The sequence below is a fragment of the Lates calcarifer genome, linkage group LG13, assembly GCF_001640805.2.
Source record: "Lates calcarifer isolate ASB-BC8 linkage group LG13, TLL_Latcal_v3, whole genome shotgun sequence".
Classification (NCBI taxonomy): Eukaryota; Metazoa; Chordata; class Actinopteri; family Centropomidae; genus Lates; species Lates calcarifer.
The window spans coordinates 6,375,490-6,393,672 of NC_066845.1; the positions used below are offsets into that span (position 1 = coordinate 6,375,490).

Consider the following 18,183-nt stretch of genomic DNA (forward strand, 5'->3'; position numbering starts at 1 on the left):
ATTGTCCAGGACAGCATGAAAATATGGCAAAATTACTTCCTTTCTTCCTCACACCAGTTGATCACTCATCAGTTAAGCTGTGCACTGAAGTCTACATTCACATAATGATATGCACATTCTTTGTACAATCTGATCTTACAGGCCTATGGTCAAATCCCAGCACCAGCAAAACACTGCACATAATTAAATGCCAACTACATCAAATAATGTTTGACTTGCAAGACAAATTTAAAAAAAGAAGAAAAAAAAGTAATAAATGAATTCTCCAGAGCTGTTAACTGCACTATTAATAGCCTGAATGGCATTTAATGTGACAGCTTTTCCATAACCATATAAACTAAATGCCATTTATGCACTCTTTTTTCAAAGGGACCATCAGGACAGAAAGTTGGTGTGAATGCAAATGAGAGGTACGGAGAAATCAAAAGTGCTGAGCGCATGAACAGGTGGTACCCGGTATATCCACATGAACAGAGCCTCATTAAGAGCCCATATCCTCCAGCCAAATTCCCCCCAGTGTTTTACCAGGTAACATTCATGCTTTCCATTCTAGCAACAGGTGCTGCAGCAGCCAGACAGGGTGCCCAGAGATGATTTGGAGATCTCTCAGGTCTCTGTCTAACACTGGCTGGCTCACTTGTTAACGGCAATGAGCAGATGCACCTAAGAATACACTGGCGAGACAGCGACTTGCCAAAATGTACATTTAAGGATGACTTACAGCGTACTCTGTGTCAAATGTTTTCCATGCCATCAATTGCATGCAAATTTAACATTCCCTTAAATGGACCACAATGAACCTTGGTAATGTTGAAAGATAATCAAACAGAAAGAAAAAAGAATTGAACGAAAAGGAAAAAAGAATTAAAAAAAACATTATAAGAGCCTCTGATTAATCAACAAATATCACAACCATTCTATGTGTGATTTGTTTTCCAATCAGTGACCAGGTTTTAATAGAAAAGTTAGGAGACATGTTCTGACAAAGTCAACAACAGAATTGATCCCTTCTTGGGAGTTGCAGGATCTTGGCTGTGAGACGTTCTCTAAATCATGTGCTGTTCTAGCAGAGGTAAACTTTAGATAAACAAGATTTGTCTTGGCCAAAGGGCTGCACACTTTAACCCTATTCTAGCTGCAGTTGCTACAACCATAGAGCAAGAAGATGCCACTTCATCATCGTCATGATCTCAGGCCAATGTTATGATCAAGATCCTGCGCGTCAATCATGGAAATGTTGTGGTAAAACATGGTTGATTTTAAAATTCTTATTTTGAGAGGTTTAAAGTGTGGCCTGTTTTGTCAACCTCAGCATTCTTTCACCCAATTATTTCAAATGGTTCAGTGACAGCTGGATTAGCTGGCTGAACATCCCGCATGGTCCTGTCCCTGGACTTTGACACATAAGTCCCGACCATATATTTACCCTGGCTCTATTGATCACCAGCCTGTTTGACAAGCCAAACCAGGAAAGTGCGGTGTGTGCTCAACAGTCAACATTTCCACATGTATCTGAGCAAACACAGCATTCTGCAACTCATGTCTGACATAAGATATGATAACAAGTGTCAACAGCATGTTGCGCGCAAAACCTGAATCGCATTTGTTAATGTTTGATGAGGTGAATTTGAGAGATTGATTCTGTCTGAACGATGATTTGTCTGTCTATTTCTGCTTATTTGTCTTTAAATGAAGAAGCAAAAACACAACAGTAACCCACCTGATGATGTCATGTGGTCCCGGTCCAAGAGAAATGCAGAACCTGGAGTGGACAGCCAATCCAGGGACGAAATCAGGAGGAGGAGCAGGAGATTGGAGGAGGAGGAGGACGACGAGACAGCCATGATGCTGGAGGCAGAGACAGAGGGGAGAATGAGAGAGGGGCAGAGACACTGTGAATATAATTATCAGTTGGACGCCATGATGACATGCCCATGTGAAACACCTTCCTTCCCTCACTTCTCAGGCTCCCCCCCCCCCTCTCTCTTTTTCCCCTCCTTCTTTCTCTCTGCCCTCTGAGCACAAACTGTGGCTGACCATTTATTTTCAGCCAGTGCATGTGAAACCCAACACGAGACAGGGCCTAATTAATTATCATCCCAGGTTGCTGCAGCAGTTTCAAGTTGAATGTATGCAACATGTTTTTTTCGGTATATATAGCAATTTGAAACACAGCCAAAAAGTCACACTGAAACAGTCATACACATTTTTTGCCATTTGGGGGCAGCAGAAACAAGCTGTGAACACAAAAATGACACAATATCACCTTTACAGTTGGTATGGCAAAACTGTTGCTTATCTACACATCCAGGAGTCATATCAGTGTTCATTTGGAGTCACTGTGTGAATGTGAGGTTAATATTTTCCTTTAAGCTCTGTTTTTGGTCTCCACCAAGTCCCGAGGGAACTGAGGCTCTATAGCTGCTGAAATCCTCTATTATGTCATTATTCCATTAATAAGCTAGTTGCTTACTCTGTCCACCTGCGGTTTGGTGTTAGGCAGGTAGTGGGTTTATGAGAGCCTTTTCTCAGAAAACTGCTGCCTGCTGCAACCAGGAACAAGGTTGATGGTAGCAGTGAGAGTGAAACAAAACCTTAAAGTTGCAGGGAGTACAACCAAAATAGTGAGCTGAAATACGGTAAAATGCTCCATAGAGCTGAGGGCAGCTGCAGAGTCAGGTGATAATTGGGTGGGTTCATCAATACAGCAGCTTTAAGCTAATGAGTAGGAGTGGTAGGTATGGTTTTTGGTGGCCATCACGTGTCTCAGCAAGATACAGGATAATCTAGTAAGGCTTCTCAGCCAAAACTGTACCACAGACCAGCACAGTCCCATTTCCCCTGAGCCTTACTCCCCCTCTAAAAACTAGACTTGAATTTCCCAACAAAACCTTTAACACAGAAATGTGGTGACTGACTCTCTCATCCAGACCATCAACCTACAACTAGGGTAAGATTTTGTATTTTTTTTTCACAGTATACAGCCTGTGATCTAGAGAAACACTGACAAACTCTTCCTGGTCAATAAGCCAGTGTTAGCGGACAAGTTCTACCAGTAAAGTCCGACCTCTAAATATAGGCCAAACTTTCTGTCCGCACCCTTGGCTATTTACAGCTGTGTCTCCACAACTTCGCCGGGCAGCCCACAACCCCAAACGTGGAGGCTATGTTTCTAACGGAAACGCTGCCAGTATTTTCCCCAGTTCTGGTGTGGCCTGAGGTCAGAGGTTCTTAAAGCCATAAAACTACATTGTGCTATACAGCATATCAAATTCTCTTTAATTTTTCTTTATGGGCAAAAAAAAAAAAGTTAAGGCTCCTTTCCGAGAAATAGAAAGCCAAAAGATCATTTCACAGCATATTTACTTCTATAGCGTGACAATTATTGAGCTACATTGTAGCAACCTCAGGCACATTTCAAGATTAACACTCTTGGATAGAGCCTCGCAAGACTCAGTGGCAAGAAAATGCCTGGGCAAAGTTCATAAGTGTTCATATAACAGTATATATCAAACACTGGCACCTGATTACAGTAAGAATTCCAGCCATCCATTTACTCTGGTTTAGACTTACTGCAGATTTTTTTAAATCCACATTTAGTTCAAATACAGCAAAAACAAACAGACAACAGAAAACATTGCACCGAGCACATTAAGACAAAAAACTCGTGTTACTCGTAGTTTGTTAAAATTGGACTACTCGCAATGTAAATTTGTCAAAAAGAATGTTGACAGTGCAAAAACAAAGTTCAGTACTGCACTGACAAGTGTTCAGTTGTAAGTTTGAGTGTGTGTGTGTGTGTGTGAATTCCGAGTGTCCAGAGGCCATACAGTCCCAAGTTATACAATGCAAGAATTCATGGTAGAGAGCTGTCAAGCTGCAGGCTCATCTGGCCTGACTACAAAGCTCCATTTACAATCAATTATTGCTCATTTTCTGCATTTTCCCCAAGTTCCCATCTTCAGATCCCCTCTGTCTCCCTTCAGTTTTGACAATCTTTTATTCTAAAATCCTTATTTAAAACATCTCATTTGTCTCCCCTCATCAAAAGCTAAAGCACCATTATTATGATGAATGTAACAACCCTTTGATGAGCACTTTCAAACCAGTTTTCTTTATGGCTCTGGGACAGTTTAAGATCTTTGCTCATCTTTTTTTCCACATTGTCTCTTATTTCAGAGCCTTACATTCTTTAATCAGTTGAGGAACCAAAGTGCTATAAAAGAGGGCCAAGCAGCCCCTCCATTCCAACATGTGGCCTCATGTTAATCCTAACATTAGTCTCCCCCTCTCTCATGTGAAAGAGTCTGTGAAAGCCCTGGCAAAGCTGGCGCTTCATCTCTAACTCATGCACGTTTCTCCCCATTCCTCTCCTTCTATCGGCCAATCACAGGCTCTCAGACTCGCGGGAAGTGCTGTCTAAGCCAATCAGAAAAGAGGGAGGCTCAGCCCAGGCCTCCTGGGGTCCCTTGGTAAACATTTAAGGCCTCTGTGGTCAACCCTCCTTCCTCTACCTCTACTTCTGCCCTAAAATACACACATGCATGCATGCAACATGAGTGTGTCACACATACTAACACACACACACAGATGCACACCTTGCCTTGGCACCCCACTGCCAGTGCCATGCTTCTCTCATGTTTCCTCAAATCTCTATTAATCATCTGTGTTTGTTCAAAAAGGAGCTGACAAGGGAAGGAGGAGGAGGTTAAGACCAGATGGGGCGGTGGTGGAAGGGTGAAGCCAAAGAAAAAGAAAGGTTAGGGGGTAAGAGGTCACATCATCTCTGTGTTAGTCCCTTCTATAGCTGCAGAGGAGAAGTACGCGCACACACACGGAGTGATTTTGTAAGCCGAAGTTTAGTTCCACCAAAGAGAAAACAGAGATGGTGCACTGTATGCACTCCAATGTTACTGTCTTCACACTCTCTCTAGTGCACACAACTCATCACAGTATAGCTATTTACTATCCAACTTGTTCCTTTTTTTGGATATGCCTGGAGCCAGGGAGGTAAAAGCTCAAATTTGTGAGGAAAGGGGTGTAACCATTCAGAAACACAAACTTTTTTTTTCTTCTTTTCTTAAACTGGAGGGCAGGGTAATTGCAAGGGGGATGTGTATGATGGAATGTGGAGAGCATGTGATTTTTTTTTTTTAATCTGATTTATGAAGAAACAATAACTAAGCAAGTATGGCACCAATAATTGCAAGGCAATAAAAAGTCATATTTGCAAGCTTTATCTATGCAGAATGACAGCAAATTCATGGATAGATTTTTATTAGGGAAGAAAAGAAACAGGTATATATAGATATAACAGATATTTGGCCCCGCTATGTTTAATAATGCACTTTTGGGCGGCTTAACTTGTTCTATTTGCACACTAATTTGTCATTGGTTAGTCGGGCGCAACAAAAGTGTTTATCCATGAACAACAAACCAGGAGACACTTAACATACTCTGTTACCTGGATGTCTGGATATGGGAGTTCTCCTATTCGGAGTATAAATGAATATCACAGCTTTGTACTACTAGTACTACTACTAGTCTACTAGTTTTTTTTGTTTGTTTGTTTTTTTGAGTATTGCAGTCATTGCAGTTCATGTTTTCTTGCTGAGGCACTGCGTTTTTAAGATAAATGATCCAGGTTTGAATGCATTTATTGTACATTCACACGCAAAGGTAAAGCAATAGCCAGCCCTGCTAATGGTTTAAGGCTATTCCAGGAAGTGTAGCCACTACTAAGCTGCAAGGTAAGTATAAATATCGGAGATTAACATATATAGTGATTTACAAATGTCCCACCATGGCTATTGACTTAACATCCTGAAAAACCTGAACAGCAAAGTAGAAATTATTGTTTGAAGTGTGTGGGTGTTTACTTTTAGGTGCAAAGTAGACATGTAAATTCTACTCATTGACATGATTAAACAAATGTATACATCCATGCACAAACACAAAACCACACTGAAAAATGAGGTCACCCTTAAATGGGATTATGACCTCCATGCTGTGATGGACTCTCTTCTACACGGATAACCCTCAATGAGTTGTCGGCCTCAATCTGTGTGAGACACAGATGTGTGTGAAGCAGGTGCACACACACACATACACACACGCGGATGTTTGCCTGATAATTAACATAAGACTTAAGAGTTTGTCCTTCCTTTTGTCTTTCTTTGTCTCTGTCAACATTCCAGTGATATCGGACAGTCATGGTGGCCAACTGAGTGGAGTCAAGTGCTTGATCCAGATAAACTGACCAATGAAATGTGTCACTGTAGGAAAAAATGGACAAAGCTCCTCAGAGGGACTGAGACACTGACACAAAAAAACAGACTCTAACACAAGACATTTCAGTTAGGCTCAAGTAAAGGCTCCTATGCACTGTGTAGTTTTGGGATGTCCAAAATCAAAGTACACAACTGTGAGAAAAATGAAGTGAAATCTGTGGTCATCAAGTCAAAACGATAGTCCCACGTTGCACTGAGTGACACATCAACCACTGGCTGATTTAAAGCTTTGGCAACCAAAGACAGCCTGAGTCAGAAATCCCTGCAGCGTCAGATATTTAACTCTAAATTCTCACAATTCTGCTGCTACAAATCAGGTCTAGAATACACTGGCCAATGTAACACTAAGTGCACATGAAAATGCATGTGCTATAGCTAAAGCTTGCTTTGCGTTTTGCTGCCTTTTCAGATGGACGATGCAAGTTGATGACAACGGATTCACTCTCTCTCTCTTCATATACGTTTTTTATTTCCATCATAACACTAAGATTCCTCAGATCTGACACACCTACCTCAAAACAGATAACATTCAGTCTGACTCAAGACCAAGATTTTATGAGACTCATACAATAAGACCAGAAATAAACCTCCAACTTTGCTGCTAGTGCACTTTAAGGGCCACAAAATATAGAACCTGTACATGCTCACTCATAAGTAATTCCATTTACGACTGTAAGATTAAATGTACACATAAAATGTGGGTGCACTGCAAACAAAATGGATACTAAAGGCAAAAGTTAGTGGGGTGTTGTAGACACACAAAGCTGTAATATAATATTTTGAACCCAGTACCTTCACCTTTCCCAATAGACACACTGTTTCTTATACTGAGATATTCTTTTTATTCAGCTTCGCTTTGTTATGGTTCTATGGGTCCTCGAGGGAGTCTAGGGACCTCTGAGATAAAGCTGCAGCTATAAATCCATCACTTGATCTATGTCTTTAGTCTAACGGGGTTTCAGAAATATCATATGTTATAAAGACATACAAGACTACATTAGCCCCTCAGTGACTATAGGGGGTGTAGGGACTCCTTAAGACTTTGAGCACATTAAGTGTGAATGTAACACATCCCATTAGTGCTTTCCTGATTTTTCTCTCACCTTTCTTCCTTTCTTTAGGCCCTCTCTCTCATTCACTGCGGTCTATCTATCACTACAAATACCATAGTGCTCCAAGCTCAAAGTGCGTATCTCACTGGTGCTGATTGAAGACTAAAGATGAATTAAAGGAGGACGTGAATTTATTTGGTATGACCTTGTTAATTACTTTGGAACCAAACAGTGAATTACTAGCCAAACCTACTTAATAAAATCCCCAGCTATTCAGGGTCTGATAGCCTGGAACCAAAGGCAATCAACTATAATCATGGAATATAGCCCATATGAATAAAGCATGAGTTTGTGACGCCACAAGGCATCTTTAATGGGTGGAAAACCACAGATGGGGAGTAGGAACAAGCGCTTTGGGTAAAATGTGCAAACGTTAGCTAGCCAGCGGTGTAGCATTAAGCTCCAATGGGAAAACATGCACATATAATAATAAAAACAAAACAAAATACTAACAAAAACTTACCAAGAGGATTTAACATCCAGCCCCTGTGCTTTCTTACATCACCCAACTTTAAACTGCGTGCTCCTCTAATGGGTCTTGTCAGTTTGTGAAAAGTGTTATTGCCTCTGATAAGTACTAATCAAAACAGTCTGACCCAATGCACTCACAAAATGGCTACATAGGAAAGACTGAAACCACTGAAAAGTGATGTGCTTGGAGGCAGCCTGAGGCACTGTAGCACACTGATAACCATTTAGATGTCGTGCTCTGCCTGGTGGGCACACACCTATTCTTGCTAACAGTGTGAAAACTTTGATTTCTCTGAATTAAGGTTTTCTTTTCATTTGACAATATTACACAAAACTGGACTGAAATGTAAACAACTGTGTAATTGTGTTTTTTTTTAACTGTATTACTCCATCAACTTCCAAGCATCTGGCAACTAAAATAATTTCATGGAGCATCTTTAATCACTCTGCCTCAGCACAATGAGGCTATACTGTATGTCTGTAAGACAACCATTATGTATTATTTCACAAATATTGTGAAGGAAATGATTATATTTTAACATTATCGTTTCAAAATAATCATGTTTCTGAGTACACATACACGAAGTAGTCCAAGGTCCACTGTTGGGTCTCTCAATAGTTACACAAGAATCAAATAGATTTTCTGCCCTAGACTCATCCCTTCACCAGTAACCTCTTTCTTTAAAATAAACAAAATTTGAGTAAACATACCACGGGCTTCAACATGAGCCTGCATGTTAACCCAGACACTGGTGAGGAAGAGTCCATGTTGGCAGAGATGTTCAGACAAGAGGTGAGGCCCAAAGACTACAGCAGCCAGCTGCTCCTCACAGCCTTGTACTTGTGTTGGATGTATTTACATAGATTCATTGACCTGTGTTTAGAGCGTGTGTATATGTCTATGTGTGTGTGTGTATACAGAGAGGGTATACAAGCTGGTGCTGTATGCATTTTTAACTTGCGTGCACGTGTGTCTGTGTGTGCTCTCAGGCATTCAGATCTGGCTACTGGATGGCTCTAATGTCTCCTACTCTTATTTCATAAGAGAGAGTGGAAAACTCAGAGTCAGCACACTGGCATGAGAAGAGCCTCTGCTGGAAGCAGATCAGGACACACATCTGCAAACGCTGCCACAATCTGTGCGTGTGGGAGGCAAGACAGAGAGAAAGAGTGGGTGTGTGCGCCTGTGCACGTGTGTATGAAGAAAATCGAGAGAGTGTGTGTGTGTGTGTGTGTGTGTGTGTATTCTGAGGCAAGAACAAGAAAGGTAAAGAGTACAAGCAAGAGACTGAGTCCAGCAGAGACGGAGACAAGTGTGCACTGTACAAATCTGAAAATTGATCTTTGTGGAAAATGTGTGCTTTGCAGCAGTCTGCTCTCTGTGTGCGTACATGCAAGGCATGCAACAGTTTGTCTAAGATACTGAAACCAGTAACTGTGAGGTCAAATTTTACACTTTTCCATTTGTTAAAGTGGCTTGACATTGATTAAATAACTGGTTGTCAGTGGTTGCCATCATTTCAGAGATGATTACTTCAAACTAATCAGAACTGAAAGTCCAGGTGAACTTACCTGTATTTTAGTTTTTGATGATTTATTGTGTTTCAAACATTAAGTGCTTAAGGCTGCAGAGTTCAATCCTCTTTAAAAGAATCTAGAAAGTTCTCTATGAACCCACTTGTTCCTTTGTAGGTCTAAGTATAGATGTGCACCTCTAATTTGTTCTATATCCTGCAGTTTCTCCCTCTTTCGTCAGACGCGCACACACATATCCTGACAACTGTGCACATCACTGAAGACCAAATGCACATGGATGCGTGTAAAATCTAATGGTTTCCAGAGAGCTGTTGAGCTGTCAAAGGGTATAGAACATAACAGCTGTACTTAATGTTGTATGTGTGAGTGTAGCAAACACTGAGAGAGAAACTGATGGAACTAAAATCTCTTAAAAACTCTTCGCCTCATCTATTAAAACATCTCTTACTTCTGTTACCTGGTGGATGCTTTAATGGCTGCCATTATGCATGTCCCTCATCATGCTTTTTCTCAGCATTAATAGTTACTGAGCAAGCATTCCAACAACGATTCCCATTAAACATGGTTCAGCTATATTCAGGTGAATGTTATCAAAAGGTGCCATTTTAAAGACAAAGTGTTGCTGACGTGCACAATATCACACACAGCAAACAGTGAGAGAGACTGCTTATGGTTTTTAAATAGGCATCTAAACTAACGCCATCCAGTGGATGTAGTAAACAGGCAGTATTGCATAGCTGCATGATATGATTTAGATAAAAAGAATGTTCTGAGGCCATTACGGAGGAAGACTGTGCAGAAAGCAATGTTGCCAAGCTAATAAACAAATCACAACTGAATACACAAGACTCAACAGTGCAATAAAACCTTCTCCAAAGAAATTAATTATCCCAATACAAGGTGAAAAAAAACAATTTAAGTATACATGATTTTTACATAAAACCTGAATCACTAAAACTCTAGAAAGTCACAAAATGTAACCCATGAGGGTGAAGGGCCTTTAAAAAAAAAAAAAAAAATCCCTTTAGCAGCAGTGTTGAACAAGGCCCTCTATAGGGGCTAAGTTTACACATTGTATCTAATCACTGTGTGGTGTGCTTCCTAATTAAAACAGCAGAGCAGGAAAGGTGTTCTCCCGAAGTCAGTGCAACAGTCAGGCAATCACTGACAAGAGCAAAGACGCTGAGAGGAGAAGCTGAAATGAGAGAGCTTTGAAAATCACTAAGCAATTAGCAGAAATGCAACGCAGAGATGAAGGGGGAAAAAACACAAAACTCTAAAACTACTCTTGCAGCCAGAATCAGGTGGTAATCATTCTGACTAAAAGAGCTACGACTTTAGTTATGTGGCATGTAAACAATTAGTGAGACACTAAATTAATGTTGTTTAACATATTTTTACTCATTTGGTCATTTATTCAATATGAATCCTGACCATTAGCTGGCTCCAGTTCCTCCCAGTTTCATATCATCGCAGACTGAATTCCTCTGGGGTTATTGGACTGTTGATGAAACCAAATGAGCACTTCAAAGGAGTCATCATGAACTCATCATGGCAACTTCTGACTTTCACTTTTCCTTGTTTGTGATTTAACAGACCAAAATAGTTGAAAAACATATTGCTAATCACTAAAGAAAATCATCATGGTTGCACTCCTTATGCATCAACAGGCATATTATAGTCAGTGAAGCATCACAGGCCAAACTCAGTTCCATCTATGCATAAATTAATACATCAGGCTGTGCCAAGCAACAAGACAGAATAGTTTGGAATATTCTGGTTTCAGCTGGATACTTCATCATTTAAAAGCTTGGTCTCAACAAGATGATTCTGTTTCTCCCTCAGGATTTGATAATTATCACTATGTTGTTTAATCACCAAATAAAACTATCATTAAGGGGAGTGACACCTTACTAGGTAAATAGAAATGGACTACATCTGTCAATACCAACCACTGCTGTCACTTCATCCCATCCCCAGAGAGCCAAACTATTACTGTTACTATACTGCATCACCAAACTGCAGTGGGATTGAAACAACCTAAAGTTTTCTGTGATTTTATAGCGGGCTTTTAACAGCGTGCACTGTGTCAAGCAGCACGTTAGGCGTGCTAAAGTTTTGGATTGGTCAAAAGCATTTGACAGTGAGTAGCCTGATGCGGTTAAAAAAAAAGTCATTTCAAGCAAAGTTTCTCGAGTCGTACGTCAGCTTCCTAAAACTGAGTTTTTAGAGACGTGAACACAAAAAGATGCATTGCACGCTTTAAAAAATACACATACACGGACTTACTTATAACGAGGTCTCGAGCTGGAAAAACTGCAAAGACGCAGATCGACTTTTCAGAACTTGCTCATCTGATGGCCAAACGTGAACACCAACAGGCACGAAAAGTCCTGCTTCTTCACTGCAGCTCGCTCGGCCCGAGTTAAAATCGCTCCGGTAGTAAATTATTTTTGTTGGTTTTTTTTTTCTTCACATCACCCGAGTCATTGGATCGGGTTGTGCGCCGGTTTTCTACTGACGATTTCTGTCTTCTCTGCTGCTCAGTTCATCATCAAGCCCTACTTTTCGGTGGGCTTGCACACACTACGTCGCTGAGTGTGTGTGTGCGTGTGTGTGTGAGAGAGAGAGTGAGTGAGTTTCACATGGCGGTGAAGCGCCCTCATCCGCCAGCAATCCGCTCCACGATGAGCACAGAGAGACGATAACCAGGGAGAAACAGCCTCTGCCGGAGCCAAACTTCCAAAATAAAACCCCCCAGCTTGGTGCCACGCTTTCAGTTCAGTGTGCCACTAATAAACATTCTATTAGGCTTTTTCATCATATTAAAAATACCATACCCTATACTATAGTTTGTTTTGTTTTTTTAAATCTTGTTTAAACATATTCACATTTTAAACCTGTGACAGCATATTGAAATATTAGATGTTACAGGCGTACACACTGTGACAAAAATGCAGAAAAACAGTGTTGCTGTCTGAACTTGACTAGACGCCCTCAGGACTGTACCCTTGTAACGGGCCCATCAGTGGTTTGTTAAATCGCTTACTAGAGAGGACTACTTTTGAGCAATTGTGGTTAGTCGTTTACCGTATTTGGTACATAAATCATTTTCCATGTATTTTTATTTTTATTTTTCCAGTAAGGCCGCAGCTTTTATCTCTTGAATTGAGGTTAAACTTCAATCTAAGCAAACTAGTTCCCTAAAAACTGCGAACTTTCAACCTCGCATACTTATTTACTTCCATATGTGCAAAGTATATTTCAGAAACACTCTTCGAATGGCCAACACGTAGCCTGTTTCTGTATGTAAATGACATTCATTGAGAATTACAAGCAGCTTGTTGTGAATGGCCTTCGTCTGCCTGAAAAGTATATCCTTTGAGGGGCTCACGTGGAGGGTACCACTGGAGAAGTGACGCCACGAGAGGCTCGCCCACAATTTCAGCTGTCAATGGATATACCCCCCACCCACCCTGGAAAACAAGAGCACATCAATTAATATGGAGGGCCCGCCCCTACACGTGAGAAACACACACACACACACACACACACACACACACAAACCCCTGCACCTACAGCTGTTCCTGCTGGTTTGCTTTTTTTTTTTTTTTATCGACGCAGAAACCGTCATGTATGTATATGCCTGTCTGGACCTTGTTATTGTTTTTTGCTTGTCATGATTTATCTTCCAATCGATGATCATCACAAGGTGAACATCCATCAGTGATTTTGCAGGGCTGCATCCTGCTGTAACTTACCTCACTTAACAGTACAGTGAACACTCACACAGACGAAGTGAGATCATGTTTGCCTATGATAAAATTGCACACAAACAAGTTTAATGCAGCCTCCAAAATATCCCACTTGAAGGCATACAGTGAGTGGGCATGGTAGTAGTAGGAAATGAGAACAGGTTAGAAGCCCCTACAGTGTTCAGCATTGTCAGCTGTAAATAGAAGCAAAGACAGGGAGACAAACAGGCAGACTTATGCACTGACAGAGAGACAGAGGAGGGCTGGGTGTATGTATTTTCTTGGCTCAGTGCCCTTTTTCTTCCTGCCAATGCACTGATGCTGTGTTGACATTATTTGTGATGCTGGGGAGTGGGGGCTTGGGGGAGAAATGGAATTGGCTTGTCTGATACCAAGCGCAGCCGTCCTTGTATTTTTATATCCCTGTCCTCTTTTCGTTTACAAGCTCCACGAGTTATGGCTCGGCTTTTCGAAGTCATCTGGCCGCAGTGCACATAAAAATCCCAGATGAGACACCAGGGCTGCTCTCGTGTACAAATACTGTAATTTATAACTTGTAGCACACAGAAGAAAACTATGGCAGAAATATATTTAATGAAGTTTACAAGTGTTGTGTAGCGTCTTTCACTATACACAACAACTTCCTTTACCTTGCTTCATGTTTAAACAAAAGGTAAAGGCAAGCAATATCAGAGTCACTCTAATTTGTTTACCTTTCACTGGGCCTGAAGCCCTCTGTGACATCAATTACCAAAGAGAAACTTGCGATTAGCCAACAATTAGTATGTATTAAATGACCCCCTGAACATGTCCTTGCACTGGTCAGTTATGGGACAGAGAGCTCTGATTGGAGGAGAGTGGGGGCGTCCATTGAATTAGTTCCTTTGTTATGGAATATTCATTCCTGTGATTGTCCGCTCTGAGTGATCATGTGGACTTATGCTGTATTGAATGTGACAACAGAACAATACATCTGGCCTCACAGACTGATGCCACTGTGTTGGCCCGCTGCTGCCTCCAAGCTAACCCCTTCAGCTACGCCCTCAGTGGTTACAGTAACCATCAAAACTGTGCTCTTTGCTCTTTGTTTCACTTTTTTTTTAACCCACCGTTACAGCAGGTGTTTTCTTTGGAAATGTAAGCATGAATTGCTTTAGTTTGAGACAAATGATGCTTTATATTAAATGACACGGAGCAGTGCTCTCTAATTTCTTTCCAATCTCCAATTTACTGAAATTGTAAGTCTTTGAAATATGACAAATATCACAATATGACAAACATATATTTTCATCAGAATCAAGGCATTAGTTCTAAAATAACATTTTTTAGTGGTTGTTTCATAGGATTCTGTGGTTTTCAATTTCCAAGGCTCTTTAACTGACCGTAGTTGCTTTAGGCAATGTATGTCACAGCCATAAGTGTTTCTCTGCAGTATAGCATGCCATTCAGTAGCCATGTAAGATCTATTTGTGCTTGGCTGTGTATTTTTATTTTTCCACATAATGAAAGAGTGCCCTTTGTGTCATCCCCTCCAGGTCACCTGTAATGCATTTAGTATGGGTTCACATTGCAAGTGTGGCCATTCACAACTGTGTCAGCACCCTGCTGCCTATTGGATTAGGATAAGAGAGAGGAAATGGCTACAGGGGGAACACACACACACACACACACACACACACACACACACACGAACAAACAAACACAAGCACAAATAACAACGACAGCAAATATAAGGACATATCAGTGTGCTGCTGGTTCCATATCCTCTTTATTACAGAGCTGTTGAGAGGCTCAAAGTGATCCACAGATAATTCACTATTAACAGTTCTGAACCCTAATCCAGTATTACGAGTCCCCAACCCGCCACATATGTGACAGCAGGAGGTAGGTGAGATGGATGCAGTGAAGTAGGGAGGAAATTGAAGTGAACTGGCGAGATTGCATGGGATGAGTTAGATCCACAGAGTATCAGCATGAGAGCTCCACCATGTGCAAAACAACACAATTAAGAGGGACGCTTAGCCTAATCAGTGAATGCATCATGCAAATGATGTTTTTTTTTTTCAATGCCTACTTTAATCTTGGCTGTTATCACAGAATACAAATCAGGGACTTAACTCTAATGAAAGGAGGAGAGAGTGAAAAGAGTGGGATGGGACAAAGGTGATGAAGAGGGACAACAGGAGATGGAGAGGGTGATGGAGAAGGAAGAAGTCTGAGAAAGACAGCGAGACAGAGTTGGTGGCTGTGATTACTGTATTTGCCCCTTTGAGCAGGGTTTAGAGCCAAGTTCATTCTTTCAAGTCAAACATATATTGACACAGCAACAAATGTCCTTTGGATTAATAGTCCTTACTTTGTACTTTTTAATAAACTGACATGAATGCAGTTCAATGCATATTCCACACCACCGTGAACTACAACCTCAGGAATCACAGATATATTTTCAACAAAGACTTAATACAAACAAGCCAACAGTAGTCAGATTTATATTGTACTGTTGCTTTTAGTGTGTCCACCCCAACCTAGTTTTTATAGGTGCACACAAACTGTGTTTTCAATAATATGTACTCATCAGAAAGCATGTTTCTATTTAATTTCTTTGTAAATGTTTATAAAAAAAAGGGACACTTTTGCAACTATACTACCTGGCAAATATAGGGTCTCCAAGTTCAATATTTGACTTATTCTACAGATGCTGAAAAGCTGTACGTAAACCAACTTAAATAAGGTCACTACTGGCATAAAATGATATATTATACATGTCCAACAGCTAGAAAACTTAAGTTTCATTGAGCAGGGAAAAGCTCTGGGAATATACAGGAAATATCTCTACCAAAATATTCTCCATGTTACTTAAGTAAACAGACTGTCTGTGTAATATTGCTGATTATTTTTTTTCTATTGCCTCAGGCTGTATGAAGAACATTATAAACTGAACTTTATTCAAGTCTGTTCGCACACACAAGCACATCTCATTAAACCATGGCACTGACCCAAGCTTAAAGCACAGATGTGCAAACTAATATCTACTCATTTCATTATGAAATCTGGTAAAAATATACTTAGTATATACTTAGTATTTCCATAACACTGCAACCTAATGACTCAATACACATCTCACATGCATGGCATTCTTCAGCTGTCCTCATAATGTGGCAGATTTCTTGCATCTGTAAACTGTCTCGGGTCAGTAAACAGGGGGTTTCTTCCTCGTGACATCATATCCCAGAGGCCCCTTTTGATTGTGGAAGACAAGAGGCAGCTGGCGGTCTGGTACTCATTCACCCTTCCAAAACATGGCCCAGGAACCCCCACCCACTGAACCCAAGCCACCATTATGTGGAGATGTGTGCTAATGGTCCACAGTCTGTAGTCTAAATAAACAGACCTTGAAAATATCCTATCCCAGCAAGTTCCAGCAGTGGATCCAACACGTCCTGATTTCAGACCCACGGTAACTTCATTAATTCTGATGCGTGTTTATTTTCTTTAGCATACATTCACATAAAAGTGGTTTCATTCTCTTCTTCATTCATTGAGACTGTAACCACTTCACATGCTCATCCACATTGTCAGCGCCAGTCCTGTTCAGTGGTAGGTCCCTACCTCTTTCGGCTCTGTCAGGATCACAGAGTAATAACATAGGATTAAGCAATGTTATTCCCTGCATACCTGCCCTAGAAACAGGTTCCCATGGTTTATATGCCATTTTTTATGTGGTCCACCTTCATTGTTAGACAGTGTGTCAGCATGAGCATGCATGCACACATGCATACATTGGCATATAAACACACAATGTAGGTAAATAACTGTAGAGTGAGGGGCAAAGAGATACACATCCTGTTCATGTTGAGATGGAAAGTCAGTTTCTGTCTCTCGCTCACAGAAACACACACACCGACACACACCACAGCCCCCTCCATCATTTCCCTTAAAATTTCACTGGATAAAAAAAGAAAAAGAATCAATCTCCGCTTCACCAGTGTTCAGCTCAGCTTAATGCACCTAAATTGCACCAATCATGGTCCTATTCTAAATCTGTATGTCTATGAAAATGATTGTTGAGACTAAGGGACCTTTTGATGGAAGGGCCATGGATAGAACATACTTTCGCCAATGATTTGTGGTTACCTAGGGGACTAGAACAAAAGAGCATCAGTGAAGCACATTATCTTGTCATGTCTCACATGCTGTAAAAATGATCCTATTGCTGCTATTAGGGCAGGTGAATGCCGCCGCCAGAGACAGTGAATATGAAACAGGTGGTCATTTTCAGTGGACAAACACAACTTTAACACATTAAAAGAGTGATTTAAGTGTCACAAATTGTGCTGCAATTCAGTTTTAGACAATCAAGGCATGCAAAAATAGACATGAAGAGTGCTATTGAATGATTTCCAATCAATGTGAATCTAAAAGGACTAAGAATGAGTGTCTGAATGTGGGTTTGTGCTTGCAGAATAACATGTGCCTATGTTATTAAGAGACAGATTCTCAGGTCATTTTAGGACTGTGCATTTGAATTATTTGCAGTTGAAAGCTTTGAAAAAACACATAATGCCGTGGAAATCTGGACTCCTGCTGTGTTAATGGTAATGCTGTGTTATTTCTCACATTTCATGTCTCCGTTGTCATGGAACCCTTTCACTTGCCAGTCAAACAGTCCTGGCTTCTTAAAGAGAGGCAAGTTGTATCTTTTTACCGCATTACGTTTTGTGATTGGGCTTTGGTTGCAAGCTTAATATATAATCTAGCTTCAGTTTGCCTGGATTTCTTATTTGGTAAACATGTCAGAAAGCTACTGTACATGTCTTTCAAAGAAAAAAAAATCAAAGGCAGTTAGAGAGGTAGAACTTCACATAACCTAGCACTGATTCACACAGTCGCTAGCAGTGCACCCTGGTGGCCAGAATGGGATCTTCTTCCACACTTGCTGACATACAGATGTGAATTCAACTTTACATGCCAGTGCTGACCTCAGAGGAAAGGAACCACAGGGCAAAAGTGTGGCATATT

General features: G+C 40.8%; 1 protein-coding gene across 1 annotated transcript in view; it reads right to left on the bottom strand.

Annotated features, from left to right (window-relative positions):
* Positions 1 to 12,085, bottom strand: part of ghra (growth hormone receptor a) — a 30,761-nt gene extending 18,676 nt beyond the window's left edge. Inside the window, 2 exon segments of the mRNA XM_018675127.2 lie at positions 1,721 to 1,848; positions 11,699 to 12,085. Coding sequence (XP_018530643.2) covers positions 1,721 to 1,844 — 124 coding nt within the window. The 5' untranslated portion in view covers positions 1,845 to 1,848; positions 11,699 to 12,085.
* Between the last annotated feature and the right edge of the window lie 6,098 nt (positions 12,086 to 18,183).